Below are 27,495 nucleotides of genomic sequence, written 5' to 3'. Positions count from 1 at the left end.
TGAACATTTATATACAAGTTTTTGAGTGGATATGTATTTTAGATTGTTCTACACTTGATACCTAGGAGTAGATTTTCTGAGTCATATGGTAGCTCTATATTTAACTTTTTTGAGGACCTACCATACTTTTCCATAATGGTTGAACAATTTTAATTTCTCACCAGCAATTTATGAGGTTTTCCAGTTTCTTCATATCCTTGCCAACATGTCATCTGTCATTTTGATCATAGCCATCTTAGTGAGTATGAGTGGTATCTCATTATGGTTTTGATTCATCAGTCATGTTCCTAATGACTGATGATGATGAGCATCTTTTCATGTGCTTATTGGCCATGTGTGTATCTTTTTTTTTGGACCAATTTCTATTCTGCTTTTTGTAAAATTGGGTTAATTGTCTCTTTATTGTAAAGGGATAAGCGTTCTTCGTAGATTCTCGATACTAGATTTTTATTAGATATAGAATTTGCAAATATCTTCTACCATTCTTTGGATTATCTTTTTGCTTTCTTGATAGTGTCCTAAAAAATTTTTAATTTTGATGAATTTTAATGTGTCATTTTTTGGTTGCATATGCTTTTGATATGTCAGTGTCAAAAAATCTTTGCCTAATCCAAGGTTTGAAGATTTATACCTATGTTTTCCTCCAAGAGTTTTATAAGTTGAGCTCTTATTTAGGTCTTTGTTCCATCTTGAGTTAATTTTTGTATATGATGTGATTTATAGGTCAAACTTCATTCATTTGCATGCTAATAGCCAGTTGTTCCAGCACCATTTATTGAAAAGGTTAGTCTTTCCTGATTGAATTCTGTTGGCACCCTTGTTGAAAATCAACTGATCATAAATGTATGGGCGAATTTCTAGGGTCTGAGTTCTTTTCCATGATCTGCGTGCTACCTTCTACCACACTGTCTTGATTGCTGTAGCTTTGCAGTACATTTTGAAACTGAAAAATGTGAGTCCTGCAACTTTGCTTTTTTTCAGATTGTTTTGGCTGTTTTGAGTCCTTTGAATTTTCATATATATTTTTGGATCAGTTTGTCCAGTTCTGCAAAGACAGAGATTTGATAAAGAATTTTTGAAGTATTTCAATCCAGTCTTTCAGTCTATGAGTGATGAATGTCTGTTTATTTAGGTCCTTAATTTCTTTCAATGATGTTTTATAAGTTTTCAGTATACAAGTCTTTATTAAGTTTATTACTAAATATTTTATTTTTTTCTGATGCTTTTGTCGGTAGAAGTGTTTTCTTAATTTATTTCAGATTGTTCATTGCTAGTGCATAGAAATCCAATTGCTTTAGGCTGGGTGCAGTGGCTCATGCCTGTAACCCCAGCACTTTGGGAGGCTGAGGTAAGTGGATCATGAGGTCAGGAGTTCGAGACCAGCCTAGCCAACATAGTGAAACCTCGTCTCTACTAAAAATACAAAAAATTAGCCGGGCTTGGTGGCAGGCGTTTGTAGGCCCAGCTACTTGGGAGGCTGAGGCAGGAGAATCACTTGAACCCGGGAGGTTACACCACTGCACTCCAGCCTGGGCAACAGAGTGAGTCTCCATCTCAAAAAAAAGAAAAAGAAATACAATTGCTTTTAATTTTTTTTTTCTTTCATTTTTTGTGGCCTATGAGACATCCCCTGGAGATCCTGAGAACATGTGCTCCTACAATTGCTTTTTACCTAATTATCTTATATCCTGCAACCTGCTGAACTTGTTTATTAGCTCTGATAGGGAATGTGTGTGTGTGTGTGTGTGTGTGTGTATGTGTGTGTGTATGTGTATATGTTCTTTAGGTTTTCCTATGTATATATTTAAATTTTTAGGATAATTTTTTTTTTTTTTTTGAGGCAGGATCTTACTCTGTTGCCCGGGCTAAAGTACAGTAGCATAACCTAGAACTCCTGGACTCATGCATTCCTCCAGCCTCAGCCTTCTAAATAGCTGGGACTACAGGCACATACTACTATGCCCAGTGAATTTTTAATTTTTTTTGTGAAGGTAGAGTCTTGCTATGTTATGCAGGCTGGTCTTGAACTCGTGGCTTCAAGCAGTCCTCCTGTCTTGGCCTACCAAAGCACTGGGATTACAGGTATGAGGTATCATGCCCCGTCTGTATGTATAAGATGACATCTACAAATAGAGACAGATTTACTTCTTCTCAATCTGGTTGATCTTTTAAAGTTTTTCCACCTAAATTGCCTGGGCTAGAATCTCCACAATATTGAATAGAAGTGGTGAGACGTAAATATATATACTTGCTGTGTATCAACCAAAATTAAAAAAAAAAAAGTGGTGAGAAAAGACATCCTTGTCTTGTTCCTGATCACAAGGAGAAAGCTTTCAGTCTTTCACATTAAATATAATGTTAGCTGTGGGATTTTTGTAGATTTCCTTTATCATATTGAGAAGGTTGCCTTCTATTCCTAGTTTGTTGACTGTTGTTATCATGAAGCAGTGGTGGATCTTTTCTTTTTTTAAAAAATATTTTTGAAACGGCATCTCACTCTATCACTCAGGCTGGAGTGCAGTGGCACGTCCTCAGCTCACTGGAACCTCCATCTCCCGGGTTCAAGCAATTCTTCCTGCCTCAGCCTCCCGAGTAGCTGGGATTACAGATGCCTGCTACCATGCCCAGCTTTCATATTTTTTAGTAGAGACGGGGTTTAGCTATGTTGGCCAGGCTGGTCTTGAATTCCTGACCTCAGGTGATCCTCCTGCCTTGACCTCCCAATGTGCTGGGATTATTGGCATGAGCCAGTGTGCCTGGCTGGGTGGTGGATTTTTTTCAAATTTTTTTCCCTGCATTTATTGAGATGATCATGTGATTTTTTTCCCTTTCTTCTGTTAATGTTTTATTACATTGGTTGATTTTTGGATGCTGAACCAACCTTGCATTCCTGGGGTAAATCTAACTTGGTCATGGAATGTAATCTTTTTTTAATGTATACTGGATTTGGTTTGCTAGTATTTTGTTGGATTTTAACATCTATACTCAAGGGATATTGGTCTGTATTTTTTTTTCTTGTGGTGTATTTTTCTGGCTTTCATAGAATAAGTGACAAAATGTTCCCTTCTATTTTTTTGGAGAATTTTTTGAGGATTGGTGTTAATTCATCTTTAAACATTTGATATAATTTATTAGTAAAGCCATCTAATCTTGGGCTTTTCTTTCTTTTTTTTGTTTTATTACTAACTCAATCTCTACTTGTTATAGGTCTGTTTAAATGTTCTATTTCTTGTATCAAATTGATAATTTGTGTCTTTCTAGGAATTTATTGGTTTCATCCAAGTTATCTGATTGGTTGGCATAAAATTATTTACCCTATAATTGCCTTATAATCCTTTTGATTTCTTTAATGTCAATAGTAATATCCCCTTTTATTCCTGATTATATTAATTTATTTTTCTAGTTTTTTCTTGGCCAGTTTAGCTAATGGTTTCCCAGTTTCAGTTTTGTTTTCGCTATAATTTTTTTAAAACTTCTGTTTCACTTATTTCCACCCTAATTTGTGTTATTTAGTTTCTTCTACTTTGGGAATAGTATGTCTTGCTTTTTCTAGTTTTTTTTTTTTTTTGAGATGGAGTCTTGCTCTGTTGCCCAGGCTGGAGTGCAATGGTGTGGTCTTGGCTCACCACAACCTCTGTCTCGCAGGTTCAAGAAATTCTCTTGTCTCAGCCTCCTGAGTAGCTGGGATTACAGGCGCCTGCCACGGCTTTTTCTAGTTTTTAACATCAGAAGTTACATTATTAATTTGAGATCTTTCTTCCTTTTTTATTTTTATTTTTTTTTTTTTTTTTGAGATGGAGTCTCACTCTGTCACCCAAGCTGGAGTGCAGTGGCCAGATCTCAGCTCACTGCAAGCTCCGCCTCCGGGTTCACGCCATTCTCCTGCCTCAGCCTCCCGAGTAGCTGGGACTACAGGCGCCCGCCACCTCGCCGGCTAGTTTTTTTTTGTATTTTTTAGTAGAGACGGGTTTCACCGTGTTAGCCAGGATGGTCTCGATCTCCTGACCTTGTGATCCGCCCGCCTCGGCCTCCCAAAGTGCTGGGATTACAGGCTTGAGCCACCGCGCCCGGCCCTTTCTTCCTTTTTTAATACAGGTGTTTTATATCTGTAAATTTCCCTCTAGGAACTACTTTAACTGCATTTCGTTAAGTTTTGGTATGCTGTTTTTTAAATTTTTTTTTTTTTTTTTGAGACGGAGTCTCGCTCTGTCACCCAGGCTGGAGTGCAGTGGCCGGATCTCAGCTCACTGCAAGCTCCGCCTCCCGGGTTCACGCCATTCTCCTGCCTCAGCCTCCCGGGTAGCTGGGACTACAGGCACCGCCACCTCGCCCGGCTAGTTTTTTGTAGTTTTTAGTAGAGACGGGGTTTTACCGTGTTAGCCAGGATGGTCTCGATCTCCTGACCTCGTGATCCTCCCGTCTCGGCCTCCCAAAGTGCTGGGATTACAGGCTTGAGCCACCGCACCCGGCCTGTTTTTTAAATTTTGATTCAGCTAAAAGTATTTTCTCATTTCCCTTGTGATTGCTTCTTTGATGCATTGGTTGAGTGTTTTCTTTAATATCCATGTGTTCATGAATTTCTCAAATTTCTTTTTGTTATTGATTTCTAATTTAATTTTATTGTAGTTGGAACATACTGTATATGATTTCAGTCTTTTGAAATTTAGGGAGGCCAGTTTTATGTTCTAACATATGCTCTATCCTGGAGAATGTTCTGTGTGGACTTGATAAATGTGCATTTTGCTGTTATTGAGGGGAATGTTATATAAATGTCTGTTAGGTCTAGTTGGTTTATAGTGTTTTTCAAGTCTTATTTTCTTGTTCATCTTCTGTCTCCTTGTTCCACTCATTATTGAAAGTGGAGTATTCTCCAACTACTATTGTGTGATTATCTGTTTCTCTCTTCAATTCTGTCAGTTTTTGTCTCATGCATTTTGGGGCTTTGTTGTTAGTGTATGTATGTTTGTAATTATTACATCTTTCTGATGGATTGGCTCTTGTGTCATTTCTTTTATTTCTAATGCCTTTCCTTGTCTTTAGTCACAATTTTTGTCTGAAAGTCTAATTTGTCTGTTATTAGTATAGCTACTCTAGCCCTTCCTTTGGTTATTATATGCATGGTGTTACCATCCTTTTAGTTCTAATCTACTTGTGCCTTTTAATCTAAAGTGTTTTTTTGTTGTTGTTGTTGTTGGTAGGATCTTGATTCACTGCAGCCTTGACCTCCTGAGCTTAAACAATCCTCCCAACCTTTGCCTCCTGAGTAGCTGGGACCACAGACATGCACCACCACACCTGGCTAATTATTTTTGTTGTTTTGTAGAGGCGAGGTTTCACCATGTTGCCCAGTCTGGACTTGAACTCCTGAGCTCACGTGACCTTTCTGCCTTGGTCTCCCAGGATGTTGGGATTATAAATGTGAGCCACTGTGCCTGGCTTAAAGGTGTTTTTTTTTTTTTTTTAAATAATTTCTGTCTCTTTATTAATATTCTTTACTTGGTGAGCCATCATTTTCATACTTTAGTTCTTTAGACATGGTTTTTATCAGTTCTTTGAACATATTTATTGTAGCTGATTTAAAGTCTTTGTCTAATAAGTCTAACATGGGTTTTCTCAGAGACAGTTTCTGTCAACTTGCTTTCTCTCTGTATGCACTATACTTTTCTGTTTCTTTGCATGTCTTATAATTTTTTGTTGAAAATTGTACATTTGAAATAATTGTAATGTGGCAACTCTGGAAATTGGATTCTCTACTGCCAGGATTTTTTTGTTGTTGTTGCTCTTTGGTTACTGACTTTCCTATACTAATTCTGTGAAGTCTGATCCCTACCCTGTGGGTTGCCACTGAAGTCTGCTCAGATTAGTGGTCAACTAATGATTGGAGAGAGGTTTCCTTAAACACCTGGGACCAATAAGTCTTCTAGCTTTTGCTGAGGGTGTGTGTTGGGGCATGACTTCAATGCTCCAGTGCAGTTTATAGCTCCTTATAGCTCCTTTCTTTTGCAGAGCCTTAAAGACATACAGAGGTAAGAGGCTAGGTCCTTCTCAGTTCTTTCCTGGGCATGCACACTCTGCTATACATGTGTGTGGCCTCGAAATTACTAGGAGCTAGAGCTTTTCAAAGAGCTTTTTGAAGCCCCTGTAGAAATCTCATTCCTACTTTGATTTAAGTTTTTTGGTCAACCTCTTTTTATCTGTGGCTATTATCACTGCATATGACAGCTGCAATATTATACAATTGCTGCTGATTGTTTTAAACAGATGCCCTGGTGATAGGGCTTTTTGCATAGAGTGCCGAGTCAGGTCACATAAAGACAAACCTGGAGAATGGAGCTTTTCTAGGTAGTTGCCTGACAGGTCTAACAGTGACAAGTCTTGGGCTTTATGGTGAGCTCTAAACCTGTTTTGTTTCCTCCAGTGGATGCTAGGTTGGTAGTTTTCACAGCTACTGCAGTTGTGAGCTGTATGACTTGAAGGCTATCATGGAGCTGGAGAGAGAAGGATGGGAATAAAGCAAGTTAAAATGCTGCAAAGCTTGCTGTTTTTACTGAGATTCATCCAATATTCTTGAGTAAAAACATATTGTTACAAGGCTTTAGCTAATTTCTAGGGTTGTGAAAAAGTTGATTTTGACAATTTTTGCCAGTATATCCTTGTTGCTTTTTTTTTAATAAAGGAGCAAATTTTTGGAGGTCCTTACTTTTCCATTGTGTAAGTGCTTCACTTCTGATGTTTTTATACTTATTTTTCCTTTCAAGCGTTACTTTACCTACCTCTTTGTAAAGTACTATGTACTCTTCTGAGATTCAGTTCACATATTAGTATTACTTTTTCAGTGATGCCTTTTCTAATTTCCCTGCATGTACCTCACTTTTTGTTTTTGTGTGCCTTAAACATAACTCTTTTACTGCACTTGTTGTGGTATTTCATTTGTTTATCCTTATTGCCTGTTAGATTGTGGGATACTTTAGAATACTTTCTGTCTCTCATTCCTAAAAGCTGAAGAGTCCTTGGAGTTTATCTGAGTTGTTAACATGAATTACAAATGAGGAGGCTGAAGCCTAGAGAGAGGGTGAGACAGTAAACCCTTGACTGAGTATTTTGTGGCAGGTGTGTCTCTAAAATATGCTTTCTACTAATTGTGTAGTACATAATAATTTTATATTTATTAATGCTATTAATTTATATTAAAGGTATGGTTATATGTACTGCTAGATATTTATAAATGAAAACAAGTCTGTCTTATTAGAATTTGACATATATACATATGCAGGTAAGACCATATGATTACAGATGCAAGGCTAGTTAATTTTAAACATAATAGGATATTCTCCCTTTTCTTCTTTCTGAATTTTATAAAAGTAACAACAAAATTGATATATATGTGTGTATAAGGTAATAAGCTTAATCTTTTAGCTAAATATACAAACAAATGAGTGATGTTTTACCAAGTAATTGTTAGCAAGCAGGTCTATTTTTATCCATTTATAAAGATATTTCTTACAAAACATTTTGGAAATCATTTAAGACATTTCTCTCGGTCAGTTTATAAAATACACAGCTTAATTTGTTGACCTGTCATGTATTGGCTTACAAAAACCCGTATTTTCCCTCCTCCATCAAAAACTCTCTCTCCTCATTTAACTGACTCAGTTAGGGATTACTTATAACTGTTATTGAAATTCTGTCTAGTCTCAGGAAGTGGGAAACTTCCCACACTGAAGTTATTTTTTAAAAAGATTTTTTTTTTTTTAAAGACAAGAGTCTTACTCTGTCACCTAGGTTAGAGTGGAGTAGTAGCATGGTCTCGGCTCACTGCAATCTCCATCTCCCAGGTTCAAGTGATTCTCCAGTCTCAGCCTCCTGAGTAGCTGGGATTACAGGTGTACACCACTGCGCCTGGCTGATTTTTGTATTTTTAGTAGAGACAGGGTTTCGCCATGTTGGCTAGGCTGGTCTCAAACTCCTGACCTCATGTGATCCACCTACCTCAGCCTCCCAAAGTGTTAGGATTACATGTGTGAAACACCGCGCCTGGCCTTTAATGGGAATTTTTTTTTTCTTTAAGATGCAGGAATATAATAATTCCCCTCCTCTCAGCTATAAATGATAGATCTTAAAAACTAAGCTACAAATAGGGGTAATGCCCAAATATATATATGTTGTTTTTATCTCTTCTGTGAACTTTACTCTTGGAATTCTAATCACCAATTTCACATCTCCCAGTGGATGTCCAGTAGGCATCTCTAACATGGTATGTCCAAAACTGTGCTATTGATACTCTGCCCACACCTTCTCTGTTGTCTGTCAAGACCTGTTAAAAGTCTGAGATTTTACCATACTAAGTCTCCTGCCCCAGGGGAAGACTTACTACCCATTAAAGTATCTGATTCTCTAAACTCAGGGTTGTTTTCATGTAGTGCAACCCACTGCATATGAAGGTATCACCTGCCCTTTCCCATAACCCTGTGGGAATTAAGGCTCTGAGATATGAAGCAAAGTGCTGTTAATCTGGCTAAAACTATTATGGCTGTGGTGGCTCCTACCTGTAATCACAGCACTTTGGGAGGCCAAGGCAGGAGGATCGCTTGAGCCTAGGAGTTGGAGACTAGCCTGGGCAACATAGTGAGACCCCCCACACCCACATCTGTATCAAAAAGTTAAAAAACTTAGCCCGGCATGGTGGTGTGTGCCTGTAGTTCCAGCTGTTTGGGAGGTTGAGGTTGGGGGATCGCTTGAGCCTGGAGGATCAAGGCTGCAGTTACCTGTGACCATGCCACTGCACTCCAGCCTGGGCAACAGAGTGAGACCTTTTCTCAAAAGGAAAAAAATACGTATATGCAGAAATGCATGAGACCCATGTTAAATAAATCAACAGTCTTCTCCATCTCATTTAATGACTTTGTTTTTCTATTTCCTCAGTCCAAAAGCCCCAATACCTTGCAGTTGTTTTAAACTGTTTTTCTCTCATATCCAATCGTTCAGGAAATCCTATCAGGTCTACCTTCAAAATATATCTATAATTCTTTTATTTCTCACTAATTCCCACTGCCCTGGTACCACTATTACCTTGCAACAAAATTATTTCAGATTTACTGATTTCCCTGCTTCTGATCTTGTCTGTCTTCACTCTGTTCTTCACACAGTGGTCATATTAAAATTCAAGTCCAGTCATGTCACTCCTTTGCTGAGAACCCTCTAGTAGTTTTCCATTTCTCTTGGAGCAAAAGCCAGTGACATTACCCTCATCCATAATAAGACCTTGCATGATCTGGCTCTGTATTTACTCTGACCTCTCTTATTTTCCTCCCCCTTATTTATTCTGCTCTAGGCTTTCTGATCCTTTTTCTGTTCCTCAAACTTACCAACCATGCCTCCTGCCTTAGGGCCTTTGCACTTCCTGTTCTCTTTATCTGGAATGTACTTGCCTTGATGTCTGCATGGCCCATTCCCTCACTTTCTTCATATCTTTACTCAAAGTCACCTTAGGCCTTCCCCATGTACCTTGATTAAAGATTTCAGCCTCCTCCATCCTTCTCCCAACACAATTTTCCAAGGGACCATCTATTCTTGCTTTAATTTTTTTCTTCTCAGGACTTATCGTTGTCTTCTATGTACTATATATTTTACTTGTTTATTTTGTTTCAGTCATTCTAGAATGTGAGCTCACAAGGGCAGTTCTCTGATTTGTTTGTAGTTAGTTTTGTTCGTAGCATGTAGATCAGTATTTGGCACATTTTGAGCATTTAATATATATTGTTGATTGAATAAATGAATGACTAAATGGTGTAGTTTCTTTGACTTGAAGCAGATGCTCCAGCAATGTAAGAATGAATGTAGGGGAGTGTGAAAAAGCAAAATGGGGACTTGGAATGAGATGAAAAGTAGAGTTTGGTAGTGAGTGAAGGTAGGGAAATGTTCCTTGGCAGTGGTGACATGGTGTAGACATCTGTTTCCCTCTGTCCTCAAGAATTACTCCTTTTTGAGTTAAAAAAGGTATTTTCTTTTTTCTTTTTTTTAATTTATTATATTTTAAGTTCTAGGGTACATATGCACAACATGCAGGTTTGTTACATATGTATACATGTGCCATGTTGGTGTGTTGCACCCATTAACTCGTCATTTACATTAGGTATATCTCCCAGTGCTATACCCCCTCCCCTTCCTCACGACAGGCCCTGGTGTGTGATGTTCCCCTTCCTGTGTTCAAGTGTTCTCATTGTTCAGTTCCCACCTATGAGTGAGAACATGCGGTGTTTGATTTTCTGTCCTTGCAATAGTTTGCTGAGAATGATGGTTTCCAGCTTCATCCATGTCCCTACGAAGGACACGAACTCATCCTTTTTTTGTGGCTGCATAGTATTCTATGGTATATATGTGCCACATTTTCTTAATCCAGTCTATCACTGATGGACATTTGGGTTGATACCAAGTCTTTGCTATTGTGAATAGTGCTGCAGTAAACATTCATGTGCATTTGTCTTTATAGCAGCATGATTGATAATCCTTTGGGTATATACCCAGTAATGGGATGGCTGGGTCAAATGGTATTTCTGGTTCTAGATCCTTGAGGAATTGCCACAGTGTCTTCCATGATGGTTGAACTAGTTTACAGTCCCACCAACAGTATAAAAGTGTTTCTATTTCTCCACATCCTCTCCAGCACCTGTTGTTTCCTGACTTTTTAATGATGGCCATTCTAGCTGGTGTGAGGTGGTATCTCATTGTGGTTTTGATTTGCATTTCTTTGATGGCCAGTGATGATGAGCATTTTTTCATGTGCAATGCCATCCCCATCAAGCTACCGATGACTTTCTTCACATAATTGGAAAAAACTACTTTAAAGTTCATATGGAACCAAAAAAGAGCCCACATTGCCAAGACAATCCTAAGCCAAAAGAACAAAGCTGGAGGCATTACGCTACCTGACTTCAAACTATACTATAAGGCTACACTAACCAAAACAGCATGGTACTGGTACCAAAACAGAGATACAGACCAATGGAACAAAACAGAGACCTCAGAAATAATACCAGACATCTACAACCATCTGATCTTTGACAAACCTGGCAAAAACAAGAAATGGGGAAAGGATTCCCTATTTAACAAATGGTGCTGGGAAAACTGGCTAGCCATATGTAGAAAGCTGAAACTGGATCACTTCCTTACACTTTATTCAAAAATTAATTCAAGATGGATTAAAGACTTAAATGTTAGACCTAAAACCATAAAAACCTTAGAAGAAAACCTAGGCAATACCATTCAGGACATAGGCAGGGGCAAGGTCTTCATGTCTAAAACACCAAAAGCAATGGCAACAAAAGCCAAAATTGACAAATGGGATCTAATTAAACTAAAGAGCTTCTGCACAGCAAAAGAAACTACCATCAGAGTGAACAGGCAACCTACAGAATGGGAGAAAATTTTTGCAATCTACTCATCTGACAAAGGGCTAATATCCAGAATCTACAAAGAACTCAATCAAATTTACAAGAAAAAAACAACCCCATCAAAAAATGGGCAAAGGATATGAAAAGACACTTCTCAAATATGGTATTTTCTTTTTTTCCTGCTCATGCCATTGCAAATGCTATTCTCTGCCCTGTGCTTGAGCTCTTCCTCCCTTCCTGTCCTGTTATCCATCTTTCAGGTTCCATCTTCCGTAATGGATTCTTTAATCATTTCATATATTTGTGTTCTTTTTAAAACATTAGCCTGTTGATATGGTTTGACTGTGTCCACACCAAATCCCATCTTGAATTGTAGTGCCTATAATCCCCAGATGTCATGGGAGGGACCCGTTGGGAAGTAATTTATTCATGGGGGCCAGGTTCCTCCATGCTGTTCTCATGATAGTGAGTGAGTTCTCACAAGATCTGATGGTTTATAAGGGGCTTTTCCCCCTTTTGCTTAGCACTTCTTGCTGTTACCATGTGAAGAAGGACGGGCTTGCTTCCCCTTCTGCCATGATTGTAAGTTTCCTGAGGCCTCTCCAGCCATGATGAACTGTGAGTCAATTAAACCTTTCCTTTATCAATTACCCAGCCTTGGGTATGTCTTTATTAGCAGTGTGAGAACAGACTAATACACTTGCAAAGGGCAAAAAAATGATATATTACGGATGTTTTCCCTTTTATAACTTTTTAAAAAAAATATAGTTTGCTGCCCTTAATGCCTTTACTACATTTGATATTATTATATTCACATCTAGAGACTGGCACTTTATTTTTTTCATAGTGGCTTAATTCTAAGATTCTTTCATTTGGCTGATTGATAAAGGAGCTTAACTAATTTTTCAATGTTTTTTTCCCCAATTTGGGAAATAGGATGAACACTCCAACTGCAAGAGCAATAAATGAAATTAAATGAGGACTCCAATTTTCAGGGTAATGATAAGAAAGAATGCATTTCCTGAAGATAAAGGTCATTCCTTTTCTCCTGTTGCTATATCTTTAGGCCTCATATTTTTTCATTTTTAGACCACTATGGTTAGTCAAAACTATATACTTTGGTGTGAAACTGGTAGTTTAATTCTGGCTCTGCTATTGATAGTCATGATCTCGAAGAACTTGCTAAAATCCTCAGAGCTTATTATCATTTCTGTTTTTAAAAAGTAGAGGAATAAAGTTAATACCAAAACTATGTGTTAAGAATTAAATGAGGTAATTATGTGAAGATATAGCATGAAGCCTGGTACATGAAAGCCCATAAAATATTTTGATTTACATCTTTTTAAGTATAAAGAGGTAATTTCTTTTCAGGAGGATAAGAGATAATAGCCTAATGTGAAGTAATATGAAGAATTAATTGTCAAATTTGAAGTACTTTTTAAAGGATGGACTCAAAAGGATTTTAATATTATAGTTTGTCATGTAATAATTAGACTAAATATGATTTATGTGGTAAAGAAATTAAATTCTGTTTTCAGAATTTGAATAGTATATTAGAAATGTAGTAAATGTCAAGGGAAAATAATCAGAGATTAATTGCTTTTTTTTCATAGGTGATCAATGTAGCAATTATAGCTTGTCAATTAGAACAACTTCCCAGGAGAAGTAGTTCATTGATTTTAAGTTATTCACTCAACAGATATTTCAGTGTCTGACATAGTGGTAAGCATCGATGATACTGTGATAAACAAGGTGTACGCAGTCTCTCCCCTTACAGAATTTACGTCCTAGTGGACAAGAGAGGCATTGAATAAATATTTCAAGCCTAAATACTGTTGTGTGTAAATTATTAGAAGTTCTTGTTGTAGGGCCTGTAAACTCAGATGCCTGTAAAGGCCAGGCGTGTAATGTAAACGAGTAAACTGGGACAGTGCCCTGAGACAATGGAGGGTAGAGGGGGCTGTGATGAACTGCATTAGCACATGCCCTGTGTAAAGGCTACAGCAACTAATGCCATTTGGTTGATGTCGTGTAAGAATGAGGGCCTACTGTTTCTCTATTTCTAAGTTTTTCAAGAAAAGCTGAAAAATATAGATTGTCATCTGATATAGTGCAGTCTTTTTTAAGGCACTGAGTAGTCCAAAGCAAACATGGTTTTCGGCCTGCAGACCTTTTTTATATAGGGAGTGCTGCCTGTTAAGTAAGGTTCTATTTAGAATAAAATTTTAGAGACTGTATTGCTCTCTTTTGATTACTTCATTTTCTTTTTGTTCCTTCTAAATTCTGTTATTCCCACATCTTCCCATTTGTAATTATGTACCTAGATTTTCTTCTGGCCTAACTCTAACAAGGGTAGTTGTAGACTGTAAAAATCATTAAACTGTGAGATTTGTATGGGAAAAAACCAAAAGTCCTTCTGTCTCCATTGTATCTGGTTTGTGTTGGCTAGCTCTTTTCCTTCATTTTCACTGTTTGGTTTATTCTTCATCTGTAAAATGGGGATTACAAGATAAATGCCTCACATGTGTTGAGAATAAAATAAGACAGTATATTTTTTGTTTCTTCTTCTCTTCCTGTTCTTGGCCCAGTCAGATGTACCAACTCATTCCTTCGTTGCCTTGTGAGAGATAGCACTTACTGATGTACTAAGTTTGGTGAGAATTTAAGTTACTAATTACTCTTTAGTAGTATTTCCACTTTTTAAAGAAACTCCTGGAGTCCTTGCCTTAATCTAAAGTAACAATGCTCTGATGTATCACAGGCTAGTGGTCACTGGGTAGGAGGAAATTTCCTTTGGCTCAGACCCCACAGGCAAATAAGTGCTTGTTCCACTTATCTTGAAGATTGTTTTCAAATGACATTGTTTTCTTTGGCAATGGTTGAAACCAGAAGTTGTGGGACAGTTTGGTATTTCCTCTGTTTTACTAATTTGCATGATGTTTGATGATTAATACAGCGCAGAAAGACCATGTGTAATTTTATCCCTTCATCTCTCTTTCTTCTTCAAGTCCCTAGGAAAACAAACTTGATAGGAGTGTATATCACTAACAGCCCAATCTTTAATAAACAAACAGTGCCTGCCTGTGTTGGGATGTTGGACCTAAGATATAGGAACTATATCCTAGGGATGTAGGTCCCTAGGATACCATAAACATTTTCTGTGGCAAGAGACTTCTAGTGCCTTTGGGGATGTTTCAAGTCTGAATAATCAGCAGATAATTCTCAGTGGTGATGGTGAAGTTGTTGCTTGGCAAGAGAGAAATCGCCTGGGGAAAACATACTTTGTTTTTTGTTCTTTTTCTTCCAACTTTATTGTGAAAAAAAATTAAAATATACGGAAGTTGAAGGGTGGTACAGTGAATAATATGCCCATCATCTACATTCAATTACTAATAACATTTTACTACATTTCCTTTATACATTTTTACAACATGTGGGTAATTTTGAATAGGGACTGTACAAGGGAATAATTATTTTCTTAGGTAGGACAGAGAGTACTATAGTTATATAGAATAATATATGGACTGTTAGGATGTATATGTGTTTAACTATTCATTAAGTATTAATGAGTAAATTACAAGAAGTTCATGGAGGATGGAAACTTTTAAAAAAGCATTAACGACTAAAGTGACATGATGTGTACAGATTGCTTTCACGTAGTTGAGCACCAACAACAAACATGTTTTACAGTTGTTTATTTGAAACTGGAATTCAGTCAAGGATTACGTATTGCATAGAATAACCCTCACTTGCTCTAAAAAATGGGTCACATTGACTCTTTGTCTAGTTGTCTTGTATAGTGTTCCACGTTTAGCTTTGTCTGATTTCTTCTTTCTGTAATCATTTTCCTCATTCTGGCTCCTGTATGTTTTTGGTAATGTGAAGTTAAACCTCAAGGTTTTTTCAGGCTAAAGGTTTTTTGGCAAGAGTACTTCATAGGCTATGCTGTTTACTTTATACTGCATCACATGTTAAGAAACATAATGTCAGTTTGTCCCAGTGTTAGTGACCACCAGATCTCTCTCTTGGAAAGTGATGTTTTTCCTTTCATACTTGGGTACTATATGAATATCCTGTTTATTAACCTTTCATCTATGATTTTAGCATACATTGATGATCCTTGGGGAATCAATTTTTAAATATTTTACTCATTTTTTTCTACACACTTTGATACTTTTTCTCCCAATTTCACTAACAGTGTCTTGTCATTTTTGGGAATGAGTAATTGGGCAAGAAAATGCATGGAAAACTACAGTTACAAAAAGCATTTAATGGTGTCTACTTTTATTTGACTTCTTCCAAGGTTGATTTTCAGTTCTTTGCAAATAAAGTACTGTTTAAGACCTGAGAGATGTTCACTAAGTGCAAATTATGCTGGACTAAATTAATTTCTTGTAGTGAATCGATCACTTTTACTTGTCATGTGAAAGAAATTAGTTTATGTTAATTAAAATAAAGCATTTAAAAAACTCCTTTTTCTCATGGGAAATCAGAGGAGCTTGGTTAAATCATAGGTGACTGGACATATTGATTATTCATCGTGTATTTACTATTGTATGAAGCCCTTCTCAAGTTGCTTAACACATAGCAGAAGAGACATATTGATAGTCAGCTATGTGGTCTGGACAGGAATTTGTGTTTTCAAGAAATGCGGTACAACCTGAAAGGAAGTCTAATTGTATGGACACACAAATATTTAAAAATTTACCAAGTACTCATTAATTCAGTATTACATGTCTCTGAAATATTTGGTACTGATTTTGAGGACTGTATGGCTTCTTGACAATCAGTTTTGAATAATGGATAGATTTAAAGCTTCTTAATTGGTAGTTGAATGCATACTTCTCATCTTCCTAAGCAGAAGATATAATACACCCATAACTTATTCCTGAGTAGATAGCTGTGTTCCAAAAACAATTCTCTGACACAACTGGGTATCCAACAATTCCATTCAATTCTAACACTTAACTGTTCAGAGTTAGCACAGACTCCACAGGTTAAGGGACATAGTCCAACAAGACTACCCCCCCTTCAAACACTAGCTCTAAGTCTTGGGGGTCACCTGTACTTCTGATAAACTTGACTACAAATTTGGGGGTTTCCTTTGGGTTTGATAATTTGCTACAGTGACTCGCAGAACTCAGGAAAGTGCTATGCTTACAATTACTCTTCTATTAGAAGGGACACGAATGAACGAAAACAGGTACGTAGCACAAGGTCTGGAAGGGTGCTGAGTGCAGAAGTTTTTATCCTCATGCCAGGTACACCACTCTGCCAGTACAGCAGTATGTTCACCAACCAGGAAACTCTGAACCTCATATTCAGAGTTTTTATTGGGGTCTTACAAAGTAAGCACGATTGATTAAATCATTGGCCATATGATTGAACTCAATCTCTAGTCTCTCTCCTATCCAGAGAGGTAGGGGGCGGGGGGAAAGGGAAGGGAGAGGCTGAAAGTTCCAACCCTGTAATCTAATCTTTCTAACCTCTAGTTGGTTTTCTGATGATCAGCCCCATTCTGAAGCTATGTAGGGCCCCATGATGACTTAACCTCTTAGCATAACAAAGAAATGTCTACTAGGGAATTCTAAGTGGTTCTGAAGTTCTGTACCAGAAACTAGGAACAAAGAACAGACATATATTTTTTCTCATATTATGGTAATAGAGTCAGAGTGATGCTTTTAATAAACATAATACAATTTTAGGGCTTTTCCTCCCTAAAATGGATGGGGGAGGCATTCATTTAGATCTTATTTTGAGTGGCTATATTGAATTGCTATTCCATTAGGCACACAAAGCCAAAACATAGAAGTGAATTATGGTGTTTAAAAAAATAGGTGAATTTTTTTTTTTTTTTTTGAATGTAAGCTCTGGGGTACATGTGCATAACGTGCAGATTTGTTACATATTTATACACATGCCATGGTGGTTTGCTGAGGTTATATACTCATTATAATACCTATAATCCTTCAGGATTGCTGGGTCAAATGGTATTTCTAGTTCTAGATCCTAGAGGAATCGCCACACTGTCTTCCACAATGGTTGAACTAATTTACACTCCCACCAACAGTGTAAAAGCGTTCCTATTTCTCCACATCCTCTCCAGCATCTGTTGTTTCCTGACTTTCTAACTGGCATGAGATGGTATCTCATTGTGGTTTTGATTTGCATTTCTCAAATGGTGTTGGAAAAAAGAGATGATCTTAGCCTTCATTTTAACACCTCACATTTCCAGTTCTTTAAAAAAGTATTTTATAAGCTGATTTGAGGTTTGAATAACTTATTTTGTACTTCTATTTATACTTTTATGCACGTATGACTTGGGCATGGTGAAGCAGGTAAGTATAGTCTCCTTGAATTTTACTGTCTTTATATTAGCTTGTTTGTCAAGCAATGTATTAGTTTCCAGTCTTCTTCTTTAGGATGTGTAGTTTAACTCTAGCCTTCATAAGATGAAGCAGTATTTTTTTTTTTTTTTCTTTTTCTTTCTTTCTGAGACAGAGTCTTGCTCTGTCACACAGGCTGGAGTGCAGTGGTGTGATGTCAGCTCACGGCAACCTCTGTCTCCTAGGATCAAGCGATTCTTGTGCCTCAGCCTCCCGAGCTGCTGGTATTACAAGTGCATGCCACCATGACTGGCTCATTTTTTTGTAGTTTTAGTAGAGACAAGGTTTTACCATGTTGCCCAGGCTGGTCTGGAACTCTTGAGCTCAGGTGATCCACCCTCCTTGGCCTCCCAAAGTGCTAGAATTACAGGTGTGAGCCACCATGCCTGGCCAAGTAGTAATAGCAGCAGCCTAATACTACTTATCGTATTAGTAGTAGTTACAAAAGCTGCCGTTTATGAAATGAACTGTACTAGTGCTTTGCATATAGAATCTCATTTGTTCCTTAGAATAGTCCTGTGAGGAGACCTTATTATCTCTTGAATGTATAAGGAAACTGGAGCTCAGAAATTAATTTGCTTATGGTCACACAGTTAGTAACGGTGGAGTTAGTATTTACTTTTATGTCTGACTCCAAAAGCCTTGCTTCCCCCTTCCCCTTGATATGCTGGATTCCAAGAAGAAATTTAGCGGAACATTTTTTTCCATCTTTCATTGATTGATTCATTCAATAAATAGTATTGTGTGCCTACTCACTTACCAGGCATTATACATAGAAGTGCTTATTGCTTCAAAACCTCCAACCCCCATAATATTCACTGTTAATGTAAGGGACAAAATCCTTTCATTTCTTGTTGGTCACTTCTTTGAAATGATTTTACAATACTCAGTCTTGCCCAGTATGTAATATCTAGGTCTTTTTTTGTTATCTAATAGAAATAGAGAAACAGTAGGCCCTCATTCTTACACGACATCAACCAAATGGCATTAGTTGCTGTAGCCTTTACACAGGGCATGTGCTAATGCAGTTCATCACAGCCCCCCACCCTCCATTGTCTCAGGGTACTGTCCCAGTTTACTCGTTTACATTACACGCCTGGCCTTTACAGGCATCTGAGTTTACAGGCTTACTGGCATTATTAATATTATTGTACAATTATCTTATGTTGGTTATCTTACTATAATGACTGTGAAAATGGAGAAATCTTGAAGCAACTTTAAAAGTTTTTAGGCTAATTTTAGTCTAACTGAAATTTAGAAACTTAGCAGGAAGTATTTGGTAAAATGCCATCAGTATATCATATGCCCACTTAATAGTAGTATTAGCTTACTTGTGCTTACACATTCATCCATTGCTTTGTGAGATGACTGGGTATGGATATAGGGCTGAAGCCATTCTAAGGGAAATATGCAATCTTTTTCTTCTGGTAACTTTTAGGATTTTCTTTTTATCTTGAGCCTTCCGAAATTTCATGACGATGAGCCTTGATGTGGATCTTTTTGTTCTGTGTGCTGGGTATTTGCTTGGTGAGCCCTTTTCATGTGGGAACCGATGTACTTCAAGTTTGATGTGTGTGTGTGTGTGTGTGTGTGTGTGTGTGTGTGTGTGTTATGTCTTTGATACATTTTCCCCTCTCATTTTCTCTTTTCTTTTTCTGAAGTGTCGTTTAGATACTAGATCTACTGGACTTTTTTTTTCTGAGATGGAGTTTCACTCTTGTTGCCCAGGCTGGAGTGCAATGGCGTGATCATGGCTCACTGCAACCTCCGCCTCCTGGGTTCAAGCAGTTCTTTTGCCTCAGCCTCCCAAGTAGTGGGTTTACAGACATGTGCCACCACACCCAGTTAATTTTTGTATTTTTAGTAGAGATGGGGTTTCACCGTGTTGGTGAAACTGGTCTCGAACTCCTGACCTCAGGTGATCCTTCCACCTCGGCCTCCCAAAGTGCTGGGATTACAGGTGTGAGCCACCATGCCCAGCCTGAACTGGTTTTTTAATATTCCAGTCTTTTATCCTTTGAAAAAATTGTGGAATATTTCCTTAATTTTATCTTCTAGCTCCTCTGTTGAAGCTTTAACTTTTGATTTCTTTATTCTATTTTGTAAAAGTAATTTCTCATTCTCCAAATATCCCTTTTATAGAACTCTGCTCTTATTTCATGACTGCAATGTCTTTCTTCTACTCTTAAGAATATTTATAGATTCTTTGGATGATTTCTTTAGCTCCCAGCACCTCTTCAAAGTTCTTTTTTTTGTTTGCTTTTTTTAATCTCTTGTCATGTTAAAGGGTTTCTTTGAACGTCTGGTCATCTTTTTGTGTCTGTTCTTTTTAAAGAGTGAAGTTCTAAAGTGATGATGATGGAAGCGATTTGTGTAAATGGACAAGTTTCTTGACTTGGGGCTTCACTTTAGTGTGATGATGCGGAAAGGCACTTTTAAATTCTATGACTCCCACATTTCATTATCTGTATGTTTTTTCCTGTTTCCCAGAAAATTTTTTTTTTCTCCAGTTTCTGTTTGTGAGTATGTCTCGCTGCCAGTGTTCTTGTAGCTGAACAGTGGTCATGAGTTCAGGTGGGGGTTCTCTTTTCAACAGGCATTTACTTAATTCTTTTTTTTTTTTTTTTTTTTAATTCAGGACTACACTCACCTTTCTTCTATTCCCATGCCCCCAAATGTTTCCTGATGTCTCATATATATTGCTAGTTTAATTAATACTGCGTAGGGGCGAGTGTTGGCCTGGCTGTGGGGAATGGGGTAGTGAATCGAGAGGTCTGACTGACCTTAAGTCAGTTTTCCTATTTGCCGGTGAACTACTTAGCCCTGTTTTAAGGATTATTTTGTTATTGATCAATTTCTACTCCTTTGGGTACCTCTAGTTGATCAATTAATAACTATTTCAGAGGAACTGTGGGAAAGATACGAAGGATAGATACGTTAGCTTTATCACTTTTCATTCTTTTGTGTTATCTTTTTAAATGAATTTGTGAAGAGTTACAAATATGTATAGCATCAGTAAATTAAAATGTTTTAATTAAAGCATGGAAATGACAGATTAAAGCAAGGAGAAATAATTGCTTACTAGAAGCAATAAATAATGGCTTACCAGAAGGAGTAGTTAGTCTGTAGCAGTATATGCCATATGTTCATATATAGTTACTACAGTGACCTGGCATCTCTAGAGCAGTGCTTTCCAAGTGAGTGTAAACTGTGTTGTCCTTCTTTTGTTATTACCGTACTACAGTGTATAAAAATTGAGAGATATCCTGGGTGGCTGGCACTTGGGATTAGATGGAGAATTGTCCATTATGATTCTTCTTAGTTGAAACAAATTTAGATTGGCTTAACAAAGCTACTCTTTCATTTTAATCTGGTTACCTTTTTTTGTGTGTGTGTGGAGACCAGCGGTAAGATTTCAATTAGGTGTCCTGTGAAATTATTTCATGTGTAAATCTCATCTCCTACCCTTGAAAAAAGCGAGAGGAGGCCGAGAATTACTGCTCTTTAAAGAATACACCTATGAATGAAACTTCTATATTTAGTTATACAATTTATATAGTTTATAGAGTGCAAAAGATACCAATCATTTTTCTTACTTTCATGAGTACACATTTATTTCCCATTTTATTTCATCAGATCAATATCTGTCATAATTTTGCTTTTATGGTCTTTTGAGAACATTCAGAATGCTTTGTAATACTCTCATAATTACATGTTTGGAATTATACAATTTAGCATTAATATAACAACTGTGCTTTACAGTATTAAATTGTACATATATATGTAAAGTCTGTGGTTACTGCCAATAATCTTATGATTTATGTACAGAAATTTGTGGAAAACTGAAGTACATGATAATATAGTCAAATTCTAGATAGAAGTACCTGAGTGAGTGATGAATGTGAAATTGGGTTGGTCATGAAAGAGTTCTGTGAGGAAAAATAAATACTTAAGAATTTGATAAGCTATAGATTGGTGGCAAGTATTACACTCCTCTCTTGGACTACTATAGTGTTCTAACTGGTTGCCTCTCCGTAAGTGCATTCTTCAAACAGAAATAATATTAGCTTATCGGAAAATTCTTGAAAAGATAGTACTGGGGAAAGCATAAATATTTATTACATTTTATTCTCAAAGTAGATACAATTAACGATCACTGTTTACCTTGTTTAGGTAGAAATCCTTTCTTGAACGTATTTTCTGTATTCAGAAAACTTAACATTTGATAAGATCTGTCTAAATTAGGGTTAGTAGAATTGGAAAACTTTCATTTTGGGAATGGTTTTTGTGACGAAAACCTATTGATACTTTTTTTTCTCATTTCTCTGATTCACAGGGATAAAATCACATTGTTCTGTGGGAGGGTAAGAGTAGGTATATAGGATCCATGGTTCCTCTGGGAACTTGGTTCAGTGACTACATACCTTGGTTGTGCATCAGAACCATTTAGGGGAACTCTTTTCGTCCTTCCATCTAATAAACAATTTAAAACATATACAAAAGTATAATAGTATAACAAATAGGGAGATTTTTAGTGCTCTTTCTCTCTATATAGTTATGTCTGTATATCTATATAAATATATAAATGGGGTCACCATTTAGACCTACTGATTCAGACTTGGGGCCAGAATTTGGAAACTGTTCAAGATAAATTCATACACAGACCACCTCAGGCAATTCTGATGCAAAGCTATGTTTGGGAAAGAATTGTTTTAGGGAAATAATCTAGACCTAGATAGATATATGTCTCAAAACAAATGCTATTTAAATGATTTCTCTCAGCTGTACTTGTACCACCTCCTTATCTAGATAAATTCTTTCTTTCCACATTTTCCTTAGTTTTTGTAACCAAATAAAATTATGGTAGTTTAAGTGGCCCTTTCTATTAGGTCTTTTACTTTCTGGCTTGTTAATGTTTACATACGAAATTAGTGCTAAGTGAGTTTCTTTTAAAGTAGTGCCCTGCATTGTTAGAGATTTTACATAAAGTACCTTTCCCAAACATCGTCATCATCTGATTTATTCCTAGAACTACCTTGTGGGGTGGTTGATTTGATTTCCCTAACACTATATATGTGGAAATCCAGATCTACAAAATGGAAAATTGTATAGTTTCTTATAACTGGACATGGAAGATGTAGAGAATCTGGAAAGAGTATGTACTGATTCTGGAATTTCCTAGGAGCTTGTATTAGTCTGTTCTCATGCTGGTAATAAAGACATACCTGAGACTGGCTAATTTATAAAGGAAAGAGATTTAATAAACTCACAGTTCCATGTGGCTGGGGAGGCCTCACAATCATGGCAGAAGGTGAATGAGGAGCAAAGTTACATCTTACATGGTGGCAGGCAAGAGAGCTTATGCAGGGGAACTCCTATTTATAAAACCATTAGATCTTGGAGTTAATTCACGACCACAAGAACAGTCTGAGGGAATCTGCCCCGTTGTTTTAATTATCACCAGCAGGCTCTGCCCTTGACATGTGGGGATTATTACAGTTCAAAGTGAGATTTCTGTGGGGACACAGCCAAATCTTATCAGAGCTCTTTTCCCCTATTGTGTATTTCTAATAGTTTTTTTTTTTCCTTTTACAACTTGTATTGACTTGAGTGCAGGTGACTTATTGCTCAGGATGCTGCTTTTTAAAGGCTATCAAATTAATGCAAGTGATACACTATTTTTTAAAAAAGTAATTAAGCAATAGCATATTCTGTGTCAAGATAAATTTAAAAAACTTCATGTGGAAATCTTTGTTTACATATGACAGAATTGTTCTTTACAATACCTACCTAGTGCTTCAGATAAGATGCTTTCTCAGCTGCAGTTAACAGAATTTCCAGCCAGGTGCTGTGGTTCACACCTGTAATTCCAGCACGTTGGGAGGCCAAGGCCGGCGGATCTTGAGATCAGGAGTTCGAGACCAGCAGCCTGGCCAACATAGCAAAGCCTTGTCTCTACAAAAATACAAAAAATTAGCCAGGTGTGGTGGCAGGCACCTGTAATTCCAGCTGCTTGGGAGGCTGAGGCAGAAGAGTAGCTTGAACCTGGGAGGCGGAGGTTGCGGTGAGCCGAGATTGTGCCACTGCACTCCAGCCTGGGCAACAAGAGTGAAACTCCCTCTCACAAACAAAAACCAAAAAAACCCAAAAAACAGAATTTCCTTGTAAACCATGGCTTAAGTAATGAAGATGTTTACTATGTGAGTTCTAGAGGGAGGTGGTTCCAGAGTTGGCTGATTCAGTAAGCCAAATGTCTGTGTTTTGGATCATTTTCTTTCTGATTCTTTCTTCCATTATGGCCATAGATGACTTCTTTAGGTCTAAACATCATAGGCAACAAAATTAAAAAGCAAAAGAGCAGAGCCTTCTCTACCAGTCTCTTTTATCTGTGGAAAATCATTCCCTGCAACTCGGGCTGACTTTACATATTCAATTAGCGAGAACTAGTTACATACCCAATCCTAAATCAGTTACTGATAAGGGGAAATGAGATTCCTGTGATGGGCTTAGAACAGTATTGGTTCATCTTCTGGAGCTGGAGGAGGGAAGCACCTATCTGATCCCATTGATGTCTCATATTAAAGAACATCAGTGTTTTGTTATCCAAGAGGGACATTCTAATACGTAGGCAATCACTTGTGTATACCAAACTTTAGTAACATAATTGTGACATTTTTCATTATACTACATAAGAGGTATTCTAGTGCAAAAGGTGAGATTTTAGCCTTTAAGAGGAAGCATCTTTATTCGAGAAGCATGTTTTCCTCTTAAGTACTACTTCATGATTGACTTAGGAAGCCAGTGTTTTGGCATTTAATCTACTAGTGGCTTATTGCACTTATTTTTGTCTTGGGTACAGTCATTGTTTATTTTTGTCCAATATTAAGCTCTACAATTATATTACATGATTTTGACATTTGTTTCTGTTTCTTTTAAATTAATTGGTGCTTTGTTTTTCTAGGTGGATTCTCCACAGTTTTCCTCGTGCGTACTCACGGCGGAATCCGATGTGCATTGAAGCGAATGTATGTCAATAACATGCCAGACCTCAATGTTTGTAAAAGGGAAATTACAATTATGGTAAGTGAAAGAGTAATTCTCTTTCAGAAATTTGGCAAGTTTTTTTTTTTTCTTTCTTTCTTTTTTTTTTTGAGACGGAGTCTCGCTCTGTCGCCCAGGCTGGAGTGCAGTGGCCGGATCTCAGCTCACTGCAAGCTCCGCCTCCCGGGTTTACACCATTCTCCTGCCTCAGCCTTCGGGTAGCTGGGACTACAGGCGCCTGCCACCTCGCCCGGCTAGTTTTTTGTATTTTTTAGTAGAGACGGGGTTTCACTGTGTTAGCCAGGATGGTCTGGATCTCCTGACCTCGTGATCCGCCCGTCTCGGCCTCCCAAAGTGCTGGGATTACAGTTGAGCCACCGCGCCCGGGCTTTTTTTTTTTTTTTCTTGAGATTGAGTCTTGCTCTGTCACCCAGGCTGGAGTGCAGTGGCGTGATCTCAGCTCGCTGCAACCTCTACTTCCCAGGTTTAAGCAATTCTCATGCCTCAGACTCCCAAGTAGCCAGGATTACAGGTGCCCATCACCATACCTGGCTAATTTTTGTACTTTTAGTAGAGACAGGGTTTCATCATGTTGGGCAGGCTGGGCTTGAACTCCTGACCTCAAGTGATCTGCTTGCCTTGGTTTCCCAAACTGTTGGGATTACAGGTGTGAGCCACCGTGCCTGGCCTGTTTTGTTTTCTATAACATTAACCAGCTATTAGGCAAGCTGCTTATTTATAATAATCTTTAAAGATCATTAAATTAGAAGATAATCTGGTGATTTGTAGTATAGTCGTCCCTTGGTCTTCTATGGGGATTTAGTGCCAGGACCCACTGCAGATACTAAACTCTGCAGATGCTCAAATCTGAGAATGCTCAAGGTCCTTATGTAAAATTTAGTATTTGCATGTAACCTACACACATCATCTTGTATACTTTAAAGCTACTCTGCTTTTTTTCTTTTTTGTTCTTAAATACATTTTAATTGTGGAGTATTTTCAGGATAGAAATATTTACAGAGTTATATAGTAAACACCAAGCTTATTCACCATCCAGATTAAGAAATTAAGCTCTGCAAGTACTATTGGAGCCTTCTGTGTGTTCCTCCTCAACTGTATCCCTGTATAGGCATACCTTGGAGATGTGAGTTTGGTTCCAGACCACTAAATAAAGTGAATGTTGCAAGGAAGCAAGTCACACAATTTTTTTAGCTTCCCAGTGCATACAAAAGTTATGGTTACAGTTTTTATCTCCCCATTTTAGATCAATGTTTCAGTTCCCTATTCTTCTATATCAAACTATTACTCCGTGGAGGACCTTTCTCTGCCCCATTGTTGCACATTATGGACTGTACATTGTGTTCCTTGGTCTGAAGAAATGATAGTTGGCCCTCTAACTCTATACACTGTCTTTTGTTTTGGTTTTTGTTTGTTTGTTTGTTTGTTTTTTTTTTTAATGGCATTCTGAGCATTTTTATCTTCCATTGCATAAGCAAAGCCCAGTCCAGAGTAAATGTCTATTCCTGTCAAGGCCTATTCATAGGCCCCTGAGGGCTACCAGCATCAGTCTCACTTGCCAGCTATGTTGAGGGCCTTCCTATCAGGGAATCTCATCCATAGCCATCGGTAATCTGTCTGTCTTGCTGACACTTAGAACAGTTCTTACTGGCATTATGTGCCTGTGAGGTTGCAAAAAGAACACGTCTTTATTCATCCTATGTCTGCACTGCTGCAGTACCCCTATGTACGCTCATTTCATGGACCCAGATTGCCACCTCCAGGGAGCACACGGACAGACCTGCTTGCTGATTCCAATCACTTTCCCAATCTGGAAGGGAGTTCTTCTGATGGGCACTGACTTGTTCTACTTTAGTGCACCCCTCAAATTTCCATAGGTTGTGTGGCCAGGCCACTGATCACTGCCTGTGAGTCAGTAAAAAAACTCAAACACAGGGGCTTCCACCACTGCTCAGTTCTGCCATTACTGGTAAAAAAATAAAAAGTAAAAAAAAAAACTGCATGCAGTTCAGCCCACCTTGCTGATATGTTTTTACCTTCTTTGATGAAAGTAGCAGCCATCTAAACGGAATGTTGTCCATTCATTTTGGAACTGCTGTCTGTAAACCAAGTAACTCCTTGTTAGTCAATTAAGATCTGTTCCTAGTGCACTGTCCAAGTGTCCAGTAGAATCCAGCAGCACCTCACACAGTTCCAGAGTCAGCCCTAGGGGTAAAGAGGCTCCCTGCTTAAGAGTATCTCCTTATTGCATTCCCCAGGTAGCACAAGAGCAGACCCATCCTCAGTCTGGGTGGGCACCATCTAATCAGCTGCCAGCATGGCTAGAATAAAGCAGGAAGGAGAAGATGGAAGAGCAGACTTGCTGAGTCTTCCAGCTTTCACCTTCTAACTTAAAGTTGTGGTTCCTACCACCTGCTCTTTAGGTTCTATTAATTGGCTGAAGTGGCTCACAGTACTCAGGGAAACACTTATGATTAGTGGTTTATTTTAAAGGATATTGCAAAGGGTACAAATGAAGTGATGCATAGAGTATGAGGTATGGAGGAAGGGGTACAGAGCTTCTTTGCCTCCCTGGGCACACCTCCCTCCAGGAACCCTCATATATTCAGCTATCTGGAAGCTCCCTGAACCCAGTCCTCTTGAGTTTTTATGGAAGCTTC

At 37.9% G+C, this 27,495-nt stretch overlaps 1 protein-coding gene across 2 annotated transcripts in view; it reads left to right on the top strand.

The window, feature by feature from the left end:
- The window catches only part of BMP2K (BMP2 inducible kinase), a 145,648-nt gene that overhangs the window by 27,182 nt on the left and 90,971 nt on the right, over window positions 1-27,495 (top strand). For both annotated transcript variants that reach the window (XM_033214321.1, XM_033214320.1), the window contains exon 2: window positions 24,738-24,856. In XM_033214321.1, the coding sequence (XP_033070212.1) occupies window positions 24,738-24,856 (119 nt within the window). The remainder of the gene's footprint in view (window positions 1-24,737; window positions 24,857-27,495) is intronic.

This window comes from Trachypithecus francoisi, unplaced genomic scaffold (assembly GCF_009764315.1).
Source record: "Trachypithecus francoisi isolate TF-2019V2 unplaced genomic scaffold, Tfra_2.0 Lachesis_group1, whole genome shotgun sequence".
Taxonomy (NCBI): Eukaryota; Metazoa; Chordata; class Mammalia; order Primates; family Cercopithecidae; genus Trachypithecus; species Trachypithecus francoisi.
Note: the sequence above shows the minus strand (reverse complement) of the source record. Positions and strands in the feature narration are given on the sequence as shown.